General features: G+C 42.7%; 1 protein-coding gene across 1 annotated transcript; it reads right to left on the bottom strand.

Annotated features, from left to right (window-relative positions):
* Positions 1-589: 589 nt before the first annotated feature.
* LOC142189034 (uncharacterized) lies at positions 590-4672 on the bottom strand. Its single transcript, XM_075262107.1, has 2 exons — positions 4655-4672; positions 590-2156 (listed from the first exon to the last, which is right to left on the bottom strand). The coding sequence occupies exon 2, from the start codon at positions 2104-2106 to the stop codon at positions 865-867; it is 1242 nt and encodes a 413-aa protein (XP_075118208.1). The 5' UTR covers positions 2107-2156; positions 4655-4672; the 3' UTR covers positions 590-864.
* Positions 4673-14621: the final 9949 nt, after the last annotated feature.

The following is a 14621-nucleotide window of genomic DNA, read 5'->3' as shown; positions in this document are numbered from 1 at the left end:
ACACTGTATTATCTGTGTATTATCTCCTATCTCTCTCTATTCCTAACACTACACTAATCCCCAGAACCCCCCACACTGTATTATCTGTGTATTATCTCCTATCTCTCTCTAGTATAACACTACACTAATCCCCAGAACCCCCCACACTGTATTATCTGTGTATTATTTCCTATTTGTCTTATTCTAATCTTTCTGTACAAATTTACCATCTCCACCATTATAAGCCTTTTATGCTGCCTACGAGTCATCAGTGACCTTAGACCTACAATGGTGGTTGCTCCAATCCCACCAAGGACAAAAAGAAGTTTGTATGTTCTGGGTGCTCGGTTTCCTCCTCCAAAGGCATAATGATAAGGGAATTAGATTGTGAGCCCTATATGGGACAGAGACCAACTGCAAAGTGAAATGTGCTGGTGCTATATAGTAAATGAATGGCCGGGCTCTGTGATACAACGTTACAATTAGACCTGTAGTTGTATCTACAATCAGAGCTGAGATTTATCCCTTTAAGCCCTCTATGTCTTTGTTGTTGGGGAAGTTCCCTGATGCACCAAGGAATAGCCCACACTCCAGAATGTGTAATCACTCATTGTTTATTACAGTCCAGCAGTTCTTTCTGGGCTATTAGCCCCAATCTCTATTTAGGAGTCATCCCCTACATAACAATCAGACATCGATACGTCCATATATCATATAATATACATGTCACACAGGGTCTCCTTCCTTTTTCATGGTGACAATTCAGCTTCACAGTTTATATCCACCAGACTTTTCCTCCATGGATCCCGGTCACATTGACCTCGCAGATACAAGCTAATGTCAACCAAAAATAGACTCTTATTGGCTGTTTAATGTCTGTGAACTTCAAACAAGAGTGGTCTTATTTTCCATAAACTCTCCCGTGTGACTTCTCTGATGATCATTAAATTTGGCTTTTGAAATAAAACATTTCCCACAATCTGGACATGAATACGGCTTCTCTCCTGTGTGAATTCTCCCATGTTTAATAAGATTTGATTTATTTGAAAAACACTTTCCACATTCAGAACACACATATGGCTTCTCTCCTGTGTGAATTCTCTGATGTCTAATATAATTTGATTTATCTCTAAAACTTTTTGCACATTCTGAACATGAATACGGCTTCTCTCCTGTGTGAATTCCCTGATGCACAACAAATCCAACCTTCGTTATAAAAGATTTCCCACACTCTGAACATGAATATGGCTTTTCTCCTGTGTGATTACTCTGATGTCTAATGAGACCTGATTTACTTGTAAAACGTTTTCCACATTCAGAACATGAATATGGCTTCTCTCCTGTATGAATTCTTTGATGCACAACAAAATTATCCTTGATCAAAAAACATTTTCCGCACTCTGAACACGAATACGGCTTCTCTCCTTTGTGATTTTTTTGATGTTTAGTGAGACTTGATTTATCTTTTAAACATTTTCCACATTCAGAACATGAATATGGCTTCTCTCCTGTGTGATTTTTCTGATGTCTAATGAGTTTTGATTTATCTGTAAAACATTTTCCACATTCAGAACATGAGTATGGCTTCTCTCCTGTGTGATTTCTCTGATACACAACAAAATTTTCCTTCTTTGTAAAGTATTTCCCACACTCTGAACATAAGTACGGCTTCTTTCCTGTATTTTTTCCTTGATGTTTAATGAGCCTTGATTTATCTGATTTTTTTTTTCCACATTCAGAACGCACATGTGGCTTCTCTCCTGTATGAATTTTTACATGTCTTTCAAGATTTGATGTATTGCTAAAACATTTCCCACATTCTGGACATATAAATGACTTCTCTTCAGTGTGACTTCTCTCATATGTAATAAAATTTGATTTAATGTTGAAATATTCTCCATGTTCTGAACATGAAGATGGCTCATCTCCTGGCTGAATTCTCTGTGTAAGAAGATCTGAGCTCTTATTAAACTCTTTTCCACCTTCCCATTGAAACCTTTCCCCCTCTTTCTGGCTGGTACTTGTGGTCACGATCTGTGGTTGGTCAGAAGGTTCCTCATGATTCGGGGGATTATATGATGGATCTGTACTGTGACCTCCTGGATGTACATTAGGGGTATATACCATATCTTCATCTTCTACTTTATAGTTTTCCTCAAGGTTCTTACTGTGATTTTCTGTAGGATTAAAAAGGATTTTGAGATTTTTTTTTCAAAACAAAAAGTAGAGAAATTTATTACAGGCTGGAAACGCACAAACAATATATAATATAATCAATGACAGAGAGATAGAGACATTACTCTTTAAAGGGAGCCCATCATTCAAATGCCTTTCTTTCTCAGCAACATGTTGGAATAGCCTTATAGAATAGCTATTCTTCTTCTACCTTTCGTTGTTTTCTCCATGCCGCCGTTCACTTAAAATCCTATTTTTGTTGATATGCAAATGAGTTCTCTTGCAGCACTGGGGGTGGGCCCCATCGCTCAAACAGCACTGAGGGCATCCCCAATGCTGCAAGTGAACTCTCTCAGCGAGCCTCCATCTTCGTCAGCAAGAGCCTTTTCACACGTCTTCTTTCGGCGCGCGGGGAGTCAAAATTCAATGCATGCGCAAGTCGGCTCTGCCAGCTGGCCTCGGGCAGAGCCGACTTACACATGCGTTGAATTTTGACCCCCTGCGCGCCGGAAGAAGACGCGAGAAGACGCTGTTGTTGACGAAGATGGAGGCGATGCTGGAGAATGTTCTCTCACAGCATTGGGGATGCCCCCAGTGCTGTTTGAGCGCTGGTCCCGCGCCCCAGTGCTGCGAGAGAACTCATTTGCATACCGACAAAAAACGGGATTTCAAGCGAATGGCGGCACGGAGAAAACAACGAAAAGTAGGAGAAGAATAGCCTTTCTTAAGGCTATTCCTATGTGTTACTGAGAAAAAAAGGCAATTGAATGATAGGATCCCTTTAAGGCAATAAGTCACTAAATTCTTATTCATGTAAATGAATAAATGTTTTTTAACTTTTAATTTTTTTACATTAAAAAAACTAGAAAAACATATATATAACCAGGTATGTGCACACACACATTTCCCACTGTTGAACACTAGAGGCAGCATAATCTGTGTACTGTAGTATAGCACACAACCTATAGCAGAGTTAGGGCAGGAGTTAACCCTTTGTCCAACATATCTAGTTGCTTAAGGACCTATGATTTAAAAAAAAAAAAAAAAAAAAAAAAAAATTCTGAAAAAATTTGAAGTTCAAAAAGTTCTACAATTAATAAAGAATTTTTGCAAATTTTTTTTTCTGGTAACACCATTTAAGGTGACCAACCCAATCAAATTGAATTCAGTTTCTTATAATCATATTTATGTAGTAGAAGGAATTGGCCTCTTTATCTTTATTGTGGTCCGGCCAACGTGGCTATTGGCAGAGGGGCACAGAGTGATTTGTGGGCAAATCTAATGCTCATGAAAATCGTATCAACATATGGCATAGAAAAGTGTGACAATGAATTTGGCCGCAGATCTGTTCGAAGGTTCTCCTGGGTTTGGCCAGCTGTAAGATCACTTATTCCTGGACTCCTCCCAGCATGCTCAGGGTTTGTTCCACCTTCAAACGAGGGGCCACAATACATATTCTGGCTACCAACTCCAACCTCTCCTTTCAGGTCTGTAGTAGAACATTGGAGCTGTTGCACTTCGGCAGATGGTTCCTGAGCGCTCCTACTGACACTGCCTCCGCCTGGGATGGGGCAGGTGTCCGGGCTTAGAAGGTCACCGCTGCAGGTATCTTCCTCTGGGAGGGCAAAACCCACTTGGTGCAGGATCTGAACCTGTGCCCATCCAGTCAACTAGCACCAAATACAGGTAGATGGACATAGTAATGGCCACTGGGTTTGGAGTTTTAGAAACTTTACTAGTCTTCGAGAAAGAAGAACAACTTGATACAGGAGATGAACAAAGAGATAACAACATTGTCTTCCTCTCATAGTCTTCAGCAGTCTGGCCTGTGCAAGGGGAACTCTCCCTCCCTCACATGGAGTTTGTCATACTCCGCTTTACTAGCAGCTGCACCTCCTGGGAACTGAGCTACCAATGTGCACCCTCGGAGGGTCTCCATTCTCCCTTCTGTACCTGTCCAGGCTCCATTGCTCTGGTCTCAGCTGAGTCGGTCTTCCCGAAGCCGTAATCAGTTCCTGGACTGTCTGTGTGACAACTAACACTTGTACACCGAAGCACATCAAGGTCTGGATAAAGACGCCTGACACTCCGCCTCTTCTTACTTAATGCAAAAAAACATCGAGCCATGCAAGGACTCCATTTTTATATGACGTCTTGCAGATATTCCTGGCACTATCTTACGATATGTAGAATTGTTCCGTCAGGATGTTCATCGAGCAGAAGAAATAGTATATTTATTGGTTTGGATAATTCCATACATGGGGGACATTGGAGCAGAGATAGAGCCCCCTCCGAGTGTAACTGCTCAGTTACTGCTATCACAGGAGACTCCCAGCAGAGGGCGCTATATCCCCGTATATACAGATGTAGCAGCACTAACACGAACAACAACCAATGAAAAGTCATTAGAAAAACATTTGTAATGGCAGAAATTCAGGACACTCCACTACACCTGTATACAAATATATATATACACACACATCTATATGTCTCCTCTTACCATGTGATGTCCGGGGGGGCCGGGGGTCTGTATATAATATATATATCTCCTCTTACCATGTGATGTCCGGGGGGGCCGGGGGTCCTCCATCATCACCTCCTTGTACCGATCCTCGTGTCCTTCTAAATACTCCCACTCCTCCATGGAGAAATAGACAGCGACATCCTGACACCTTATAGGAACCTGACAACACAATGATACAGTCATCACCCCTCCCCCTCCAGTGCTGTTACTGGAGAATTTCCCAGCAGTGTCACCTCTCCAGTCAGCAGCTCCAGCATCTTGTTGGTGAGTTCTAGAATCTTCTGCTCATGTATCAGGGAGAGAGGGGGAGGGGCTTTGTGATGGGGCCCCGGCTCCTGCTTCCTCCTCCTGGCTCTGTGATAGGGCCCCGGCTGCTGGGGGCCACACAGTCCCCCGATGTCTTCTTCACCAGTGAGTATTCCTGTGTATGGAGAGACAATGAGGGGTATAAATCCTTCCTGAGTCCATAGTAAGTCTGATAACCTGGAATATTATTAGACTCCAGATATCTTCTAGATTCACATAATGAATTTCCCATGACACCTTACTCAGAGCTCCGTAGTCTCACTGCTCTTACAGAAAAATGTTCGTTCTTGTACCGTGTTAGCCAGTGGGTTGGAAATATAAAAAAAAAAACAAAAGAACTTGATAGTCTTCAGTAGTTGATACCTTTTTAATGGCTAACTCATAATGACGACAGAATACTATGTTTCGGAACGCTTCGGCTCCTTTCTTGATACGGGAAGGTCCAGTCTTCGTTCTTTAATTGTATGGCGATGTGAGTTCATCCGCATTCTAAGCTGCTGTCCGGTCTCTCCAACATACAGATTATCAGTGGGACATTTGGTGCACGTTATTACATACACTACATTAGGTGTGCTGCAGGTGAACGTACCTGGGATTTTATATTCTCTGTTAGAGTTTGGTATCTCTATCCTGTCCGTCGTCAGTATGTGGAGGCAGGTTTTGCAACGTTTCTGTCTGCATGGAAATGTTCCTGTGTTAGTTGGATACAGACCCCACAGTGGAGTACTCTAAAAAACTGAAAAAAGTTATCTCTGGCCTATCTGATGGAGCCAAAGGCCTAAGCAGCCTCATACCAGCAAGTCCAAGAACGGGAACCTTTTATATGCTTCCAAAACTGCACAAACCTGGGAACCCAGGGAGACCGATCATTTCATGTGTTGGGACTCTTACTCAAAAGTTCTCTGGATGGGTGGAGGGAACTCTTAAACCCTTAGTGAAGGATACAGCCAACTACCTTCAGGACACCACAGACCTATTAAATAAACTATCCACTATAGGTCCCCTTCCAGATGGAACCATCCTGGCCACCATGGATGTAGAATCCTTATACTCCAACATCCCACACCAGGACGGTGTAAACGCCTGCCAGATTTTCATGGAAAAGCGAGGTATGAACGCATGAACAGCAGACTGGCACCGCAATGGGTAGCAAAATGGCGCTACAGTACGCTAATCTCTTCATGGCCAAGCTTGAGAGTGACTTCCTATCCACCTGCACCACCAAACCTCTGGCCTACTACCGTTTCAGGGTTACCATCCAAAAACAAATGATAACCAAATCACCAGAGCCACCAGAGTACCAAGATCGGAGTTATTAAAATACAATACCAAACAGGAAAACACTCGGGTGCCCTTGGTTGTCACATATAACCCCCACCTGGAGACGCTAAGAGGTATCACACACAAACTACATCTGCTACTACAAAAAGACAACCGTCTAACATCCATATTTCCAGATAATAATAATACATTTTATTTATATAGCGCCAACATATTCCGCAGCGCTGTACAATTTGTAGGGTTAAAATACAGACAGATACATTACAAAGAGAATCATTTCACACAATGGGACTGAGGGCCCTGCTCACAAGAGCTTACAATCTATGAGGTAGAGGGGGTGACACAGGAGGTAGCAGGGGCGGCATTACTTATACAGGGGTCAGACACTTCTGTAATAGAGGTGACTGTCATTACACAAACATAAGACTTTATGAGCCGTCACCAGTCGTGTCCTGTAACATGTGGATGGAGCTTGGACCTATAAAGTTATCCTGAGATGACATCATATCATGTGGGGTAGTGTGGGAGCGGGGACAGAGGACGGTTAAGGGTTTATGTTAGACATTGTGATAGGCTTGTCTGAAAAGATGCGTCTTTAGTTTGCGTTTGAAACTGTAGAAATTGGGAGTTAATCCCAGATCCCCCTCTCCTGTGCTACAGACAGCCACCAAACCTCAGGAATATGGTTGTCAGCAGCTCACTGTCACCTCCAACTAACACAGGAACATTTCCATGTGGACAGAAACGTTGCAAAACCTGCCCTCACATACTGACCACCGACAGGATAGAGATACCAAACTAACAGGGAATATAAAGTCCCAGGTACGTTCACCTGTAACACACCTAATGTAGTGTATGTAATAATGTGCACCAAATGTCCCACTGATAATCTGTATGTTGGAGAGACCGGACAGCAACTTAGAATGCGAATGAACTCACATTGCCATACAATTAAAGAACGAAGAATGGACCTTCCCGTATCAAAACATTTCTGCAATGAGAATCATAATATGACTGATCACATGAACGTTTTAGTTTTGAGAGGGAATTTCAGATCAAAGAGAGAACGACGCATTCATGAGTGTAAATTTATGACCCTACTCCAAACACTGGAGAGGGGGTTAAATTTGTCACATAGTTTTATGTCACTTTACAGAAACCTGTGAACTGATAAGGACCTGTAAGTGTTTACATTGTCTCTACCAATTACTAACAACCCCCCCCCCCTGGAATTCTAACCCTATATGCCTTTTTGTATATAAATGTTTTAAATTTACTTGAGAAAGGAGCCGAGAGATCCGAAACGTTGTAACCTGTCATCATTATGAGTTAGCCATTAAAAAGGGATCAACTACTGAAGACTATCAAGTTTTTTTGTTTTTTTATATTGCTCTTACAGACTCAACTAAACCTTACAGGTTGATGTTAGTGCCAGGTATAAAGAACCGTGCAGAGACTCAAGCTCCTCCTGTAGTGTGATAGGGGCCTCCTTTGACACCAAAACAGAGATGACATGTGAATGGAATATTTGTATGTCTTCTGTGTTTTGGACCTGCTCCTGCTTTCGGGTACTGAATTGTTATTGTCTATAAGCTCATACAGGATCCTGGTAATAAGGTAGCATATGTGTCACCACATCAATGTATTTCTAGAAAATGTATATTCTTTGTAGTCGGGGGTGTTGTGTGTGTTCTTATCTATTAGGCTGTGTGCACTTGATAAAGGGATAGTGATCCTGAAACGCGTAGTGCTCCTTGTGTCGCATGACGAGTGATTTGCTTCCATCTTTGTGAAGTGAAGCCGAATACTTTTTAAAGAGGACCTTTCATGGATTTGGGCACATGCGGTGTTATATACCTCTGGAAAGCCGATATGCACTGAATTCAGTCGGCTTTCCCGATCTGTGCCCCGGGTGAAGAGCTATCGGTGCCGGTACTGTAGCTCTTCACAGTCAGAAGGGCATTTCTGACATTGTCAGGAATGTCCTTCTTCAAAGCGGCATCTATAGCGCTGTGCTCTGAGACCGGGGAGGAACGCTCACACTGCTCGTCCATAGATGGAGGGGGCGTTCCTCCCCAGTCTCAGAGCACAACGCTATAGACGCCGCTTTGAAGAAGGACGTTCCTGACAATGTCAGAAATGCCCTTCTGACTGTGAAGAGCTACAGTACCAGCACCGATAGCTCTTCAACCGGGGCACAGATCGGGAAAGCCGACTGAATTCAGCGCACTGTCGGTTTTCCAGAGATATATAACACCGCATGTGCCCAAATCCATGAAAGGTCCTCTTTAACAGCGTGTGCTTTGTCCAACCACCATTTTGTGGGTGTTCCACACTATTTTTTCCTACATTGTTTGACGCCTCCATGTCATATAAGGGCAGGATCGCTGCCACCCATATTGGGTCTACCTTAAGCCCATTGGTTGTTGTGACTCTTCACAATTGTAGAAGGTAAGAGGCCAATCAGGCTCTTGTACAAGTGACAATTATTATTATCACACTATTCAAAAATTGTGTGACACTATGTGTCGCTCGGCGTTTTCTTGTGTTTTGTGAGTACTGCCACAGTGTGTCTAGGTCATCTGCCTTCCGTCTCCTCCAGATCTTGGCTGGCCATTAGCTGCTGACTGTCCAGTAGTGGCTCCTCCTCACTGTATAGTGGAGCTGAGCCCACAGCATAGAGGACTTCTCTAGGTGAGGGGACAAAAAAGGACAGAGGCAGGATGAGGACACCTGAGGGTACAGGGCCTGCTCCCGGGCAATGCCAACTTGTGTCTGACGAACCCACCAACTTTTGTTGGGGGGGTTTCTTAGGATGAAGTGGATGACTGAGTCAACCATTCCAGAACCCGTTGGATTGCTGGTCAAGACACGACCACTATCTGACATTGGGAGCTCAGGCCTCTGTGTTTGACCCCTGCTGCGACCTGCCCTGCCCCTTACTCTGCTGCGACCTGCCCTGCCCCTTACTCTGCTGCGACCTGCCCTGCCCCTTACTCTGCTGTGACCTGTGCCTGCACCAGAAACAGTTAAGCCTGTGCCCCTCTCCTGTGCAGGGCCTGTCGCCTCTCTGTCTGATATACTGTTACATCAAATAAGTAAATGAAATGGAAATTAATACAGGGCAAACTGGCTGGAATTTCCCCCCTTCAACACACAACGGTGAATAAGCCCCTTACTCCCCCCCACTAATAGACACCAAGAACAGTCCTTACAGCAGATACCTCCCGAGATTACTGTATAATACTTGTTCTTGGCAACTAATGTGCGGCAACAAGGCCTAGAATTTTACCACTCATTAGTATAATGGCAGTACAGCGAGGTGTAGTAGTTCCTGTAAGGGTTAACAGTATGTTCAGAAAGTGCTGACAGGCTGTAGCCTTGATCAGAAACAGGGACACTAGCACATTTTGGTCCCTGAAACATTCTTGTATTCTGTCATAAGATGTTTTTGCAACAAACCAGTTTGAAGTAGAATGTATGTGTTAGCGGAACTATGTAACCATACTTGGACATCGTGCCATGTGACTGTAGTATAATCACGTAGGCTATAGAAACCTGTCCATTTTGCTTTAATAAACTGAAGAATGCTGAACAAGATACCCTGGTGTCAGTCTGTATGTCTCCCGAGCTCGTAAACTTCTTCCTGATCAATCAGAACTACGACAACATAACTCGGGGGTCTTGAGCCCCTAACATTCCTATTACCAACGCTGCAGACACCCCAAATGACCCCTGTTCTGCTTCAATACTCTGTAGAAATTCCTCCCGATCCTTTCCCTACATTTCTAATGCTCTTTCCCTGAACTGCGATTGAGCAAACTATCAGTTTCATGTTTTTTCTCCCCCTTTCCCCGGCGCCTGCTGATGTCTCTCCCTGCACTAAGTACAATGGAAAATGCTTGAACCTAAGGGCTAGTTCACACGGGGGCAAAGAGGCGGATTTTGACGGCGGATTTCGCCTCAAAATCCGCCACTTTACAATAGTGGTCTATGTAGACTGCTAGCTTTTTTATTTCTGTGAGCAGTTTTTTGCCGCTAGCAGAAAAAAGAAGCCACATGACCTTTCTTCAGGCGTTATCACCTGAAGAAAGCAATAGAAGTGAATGGGAGGTGAAAAACGCGCGTTTTTTACCGTGCGGTTTTTTGAAGCCCATTCACTTTACGGGAGGGGGCTCCAAAATAAGCCTCAAGTAATTTACATGTGAACTAGCACTAAGATGGCAGAGGGTAGTTATAGGGCTGTGACATCACAGGGATGTTTGACTGCTGATTGGCTGCACACCTGGCATTGAGGGTGATCCTGCGTTACCAGAGTTCCTGCCCCTTGTCCAATCATGTGCAGCAGCCAAGACAGAAAAAAACTGTGATTTGTCAGGAAATCCGAATTAGACGTAAATCGAATATTTCCTGAAATTCGTATCAAATTCCACTTTGTCAACTTAGAATCGCTCATCTGTAGTTATAGAAACAGTCCAGAGTGTCACTGCTCTTACAGGAATGATAGAAATGTAGTACAGATACCTCTCCGCTCAGCAGATAGATGATAGAAATGTAGTACAGATACCTCTCCGCTCAGCAGATACATGATAGAAATGTAGTACAGATACCTCTCCGCTCAGCAGATAGATGATAGAAATGTAGTACAGATACCTCTCCGCTCAGCAGATAGATGATAGAAATGTAGTACAGATACCTCTCCGCTCAGCAGATAGATGATAGAAATGTAGTACAGATACCTCTCCGCTCAGCAGATACATGATAGAAATGTAGTACAGATACCTCTCCGCTCAGCAGATAGATGATAGAAATGTAGTACAGATACCTCTCCGCTCAGCAGATAGATGATAGAAATGTAGTACAGATATTTTATTATATGTGCACGGGATATATATATAATATATGTGCAATGGATATTTAATATACAGTCCTATGAAAAAGTTTGGGCACCCCTATTAATCTTAATCATTTTTAGTTCTAAATATTTTGGTGTTTGCAACAGCCATTTCAGTTTGATATATCTAATAACTGATGGACACAGTAATATTTCAGGATTGAAATGAGGTTTATTGTACTAACAGAAAATGTGTAATATGCATTAATCCAAAATTTGATCGGTGCAAAAGTATGGGCACCTCAACAGAAAAGTGACATTAATATTTCGTAGATCCTCCTTTTGCAAAGATAACAGCCTCTAGTCGCTTCCTGTAGCTTTTAATCAGTTCCTGGATCCTGGATAAAGGTATTTTGGACCATTCCTCTTTACAAAACAATTCAAGTTCAGTTAAGTTAGATGGTCGCCGAGCATGGACAGCCCGCTTCCAATCATCCCACAGATGTTCAATGATATTCAGGTCTGGGGACTGGGATGGCCATTCCAGAACATTGTAATTGTTCCTCTGAATGAATGCCTGAGTCGATTTAGAGCGGTGTTTTGAAATCTCCATCCCCGGCGTAACTTCAACTTCGTCACTGATTCTTGAACATTATTCTCAAGAATCTGCTGATACTGAGTGGAATCCATGCGACCCTCAACTTTAACAAGATTCCCGGTGCCGGCATTGGCCACACAGCCACAAAGCATGGTGGAAACTCCACCAAATTTTACAGTGGGTAGCAAGTGTTCTTTTTGGAATGCTGTTTTTTTTTTGGACGCCACGCATAACACCTTTTCGTATGACCAAACAACTCAATCTTTGTTTCATCAGTCCACAGGATCTTCTTCCAAAATGAAGCTGGCTTGTCCATATGTGCTTTTTCATACCTCAGGCAACTCTATTTGTGGCGTACGTGCAGAAACGGCTTCTTTCTCATCACTCTCCCATACAGCTTCTCCTTGTGCAAAGTGTGCTGTATTGTTGACCGATGCACAGTGACACCATCTGCAGCAAGATGATGCTGCAGCTCTTTGGAGGTGGTCTGTGGATTGTCCTTGACTGTTCTCACCATTCTTCTTCTCTGCCTTTCTGATATTTTTCTTGGCCTGCCACTTCTGGGCTTAACAAGAACTGTCCCTGTGGTCTTCCATTTCCTTACTATGTTCCTCACAGTGGAAACTGACAGGTTAAATCTCTGAGACAACGTTTTGTATCCTTCCCCTAAACAACTATGTTGAACAATCTTTGTTTTCAGATCATTTGAGAGCGGGCTGTCCATGTTCGGCGACCATCAAACTTAACTGAACTTGAATTGTTTTGTAAAGAGAGATGGTCCAAAATACCTTCATCCAGGATCCAGGAACTGATTAAAAGCTACAGGAAGCGACTAGAGGCTGTTATCTTTGCAAAAGGAGGATCTGCTAAATATTAATGTCACGTTTCTGTTGAGGTGCCCATACTTTTGCACCGGTCAAATTTTGGTTTAATGCATATTGCACATTTTCTGTTAGTACAATAAACCTTATTTCAATCCTGAAATATTACTGTGTCCATCAGTTATTAGATATATCAAACTGAAATGGCTGCTGCAAACACCAAAATATTTAGAACTAAAAATGATTAAGATTAATAGGGGTGCCCAAGCTTTTTCATAGGACTGTATGTGCACTGGATTTATATAATATATGTGCACTGGAAATATAATGTATGTGCACAGGATATTTAATATATGTGCACTGGATATATATAATGTATCTGCACTGGATATATAATATATGTGCACTAGATATTTAATATATGTGCACTGAATATTTATAATATATGTGCACTGGATATATAATATATGTGCACTGGATATTTAATATATTTGCACTGGATATATATAATATATGTGCACTGGATATATGATATATGTGCACTGGATATTTAATATATGTGCACTAGATATATATAATATATGTGCCCTGGATATATAATATTTGTGCACTGGATATTTAATATATGTGCACTGGATATATATAATATATGTGCACTGGATATTTAATATATGTGCACTGGATATATACACTCACCGGCCACTTTATTAGGTACACCTGTCCAACTGCTCGTTAACACTTAATTTCTAATCAGCCAATCACATGGCGGCAACTCAGTGCATTTAGGCATGTAGACATGGTCAAGACAATCTCCTGCAGTTCAAACCGAGTATCAGTATGGGGAAGAAAGGTGATTTGAGTGCCTTTGAACGTGGCATGGTTGTTGGTGCCAGAAGGGCTGGTCTGAGTATTTCAGAAACTGCTGATCTACTGGGATTTTTACGCACAACCATCTCTAGGGTTTACAGAGAATGGTCCGAAAAAGAAAAAACATCCAGTGAGCGGCAGTTCTGTGGGGGGCGGAAATGCGTTGTTGATGCCAGAGGTCAGAGGAGAATGGCCAGACTGGTTCCAGCTGATAGAAAGGCAACAGTGACTCAAATAGCCACCCGTTACAACCAAGGTAGCCAGAAGAGCATCTCTGAACGCCGCACAGTACGTCCAACTTTGAGGCAGATGGGCTACAGCAGCAGAAGACCACACCGGGGGCCACTCCTTTCAGCTAAGAACAGGAAACTGAGGCTACAATTTGCACAAGCTCATCGAAATTGGACAATTGAAGATTGGAAAAACGTTGCCTGGTCTGATGAGTCTCGATTTCTGCTGCGACATTCGGATGGTAGGGTCAGAATTTGGCGTCAACAACATGAAAGCATGGATCCATCCTGCCTTGTATCGGTAACGGTTCAGGCTGGTGGTGGTGGTGTCATGGTGTGGGGAATATTTTCTTGGCACTCTTTGGGCCCCTTGGTACCAATTGAGCATCGTTGCAATGCCAAAGCCTACCTGAGTATTGTTGCTGACCATGTCCATCCCTTTATGACCACAATGTACCCAACATCTGATGGCTACTTTCAGCAGGAAAATGCAATGCCATGTCATAAAGCTGGAATCATCTCAGACTGGTTTCTTGAACATGACAATGAGTTCACTGTACTCCAATGGCCTCCACAGTCACCAGATCTCAATCCAATAGAGGAGCATCTTTGGGATGTGGTGGAACGGGAGATTCGCATCATGGATATGCAGCCGACAAATCTGCGACTGCAACTGTGTGATGCCATCATGTCAATATGGACCAAAATCTCTGAGGAATGCTTCCAGCACCTTGTTGTATCTATGCCACGAAGAATTGAGGCAGTTCTGAAGGCAAAAGGGGTCCAACCCGTTACTAGCATGGTGTACCTAATAAAGTGGCCGGTGAGTGTATAATGTATGTGTACTGGATATATGATATATGTCCACTGGATATTTAATAAATGTGCACTGGATATATATATAATGTATGTGTACTGGATATATGATATATGTGCACTGGATATTTAATATATGTGCACTAGATATATATAATATATGTGCACTGGATATATAATATTTGTGCAC

Source organism: Leptodactylus fuscus, unplaced genomic scaffold, assembly GCF_031893055.1.
Source record: "Leptodactylus fuscus isolate aLepFus1 unplaced genomic scaffold, aLepFus1.hap2 HAP2_SCAFFOLD_97, whole genome shotgun sequence".
Taxonomy (NCBI): Eukaryota; Metazoa; Chordata; class Amphibia; order Anura; family Leptodactylidae; genus Leptodactylus; species Leptodactylus fuscus.
Note: the sequence above shows the minus strand (reverse complement) of the source record. Positions and strands in the feature narration are given on the sequence as shown.

What these genes read in the sequence shown, in the direction of transcription:
- LOC142189034 (XM_075262107.1), bottom strand. Translation starts at nt 2,106, where the DNA reads ATGGTATATACCCCTAATGTACATCCAGGAGGTCACAGTACAGATCCA.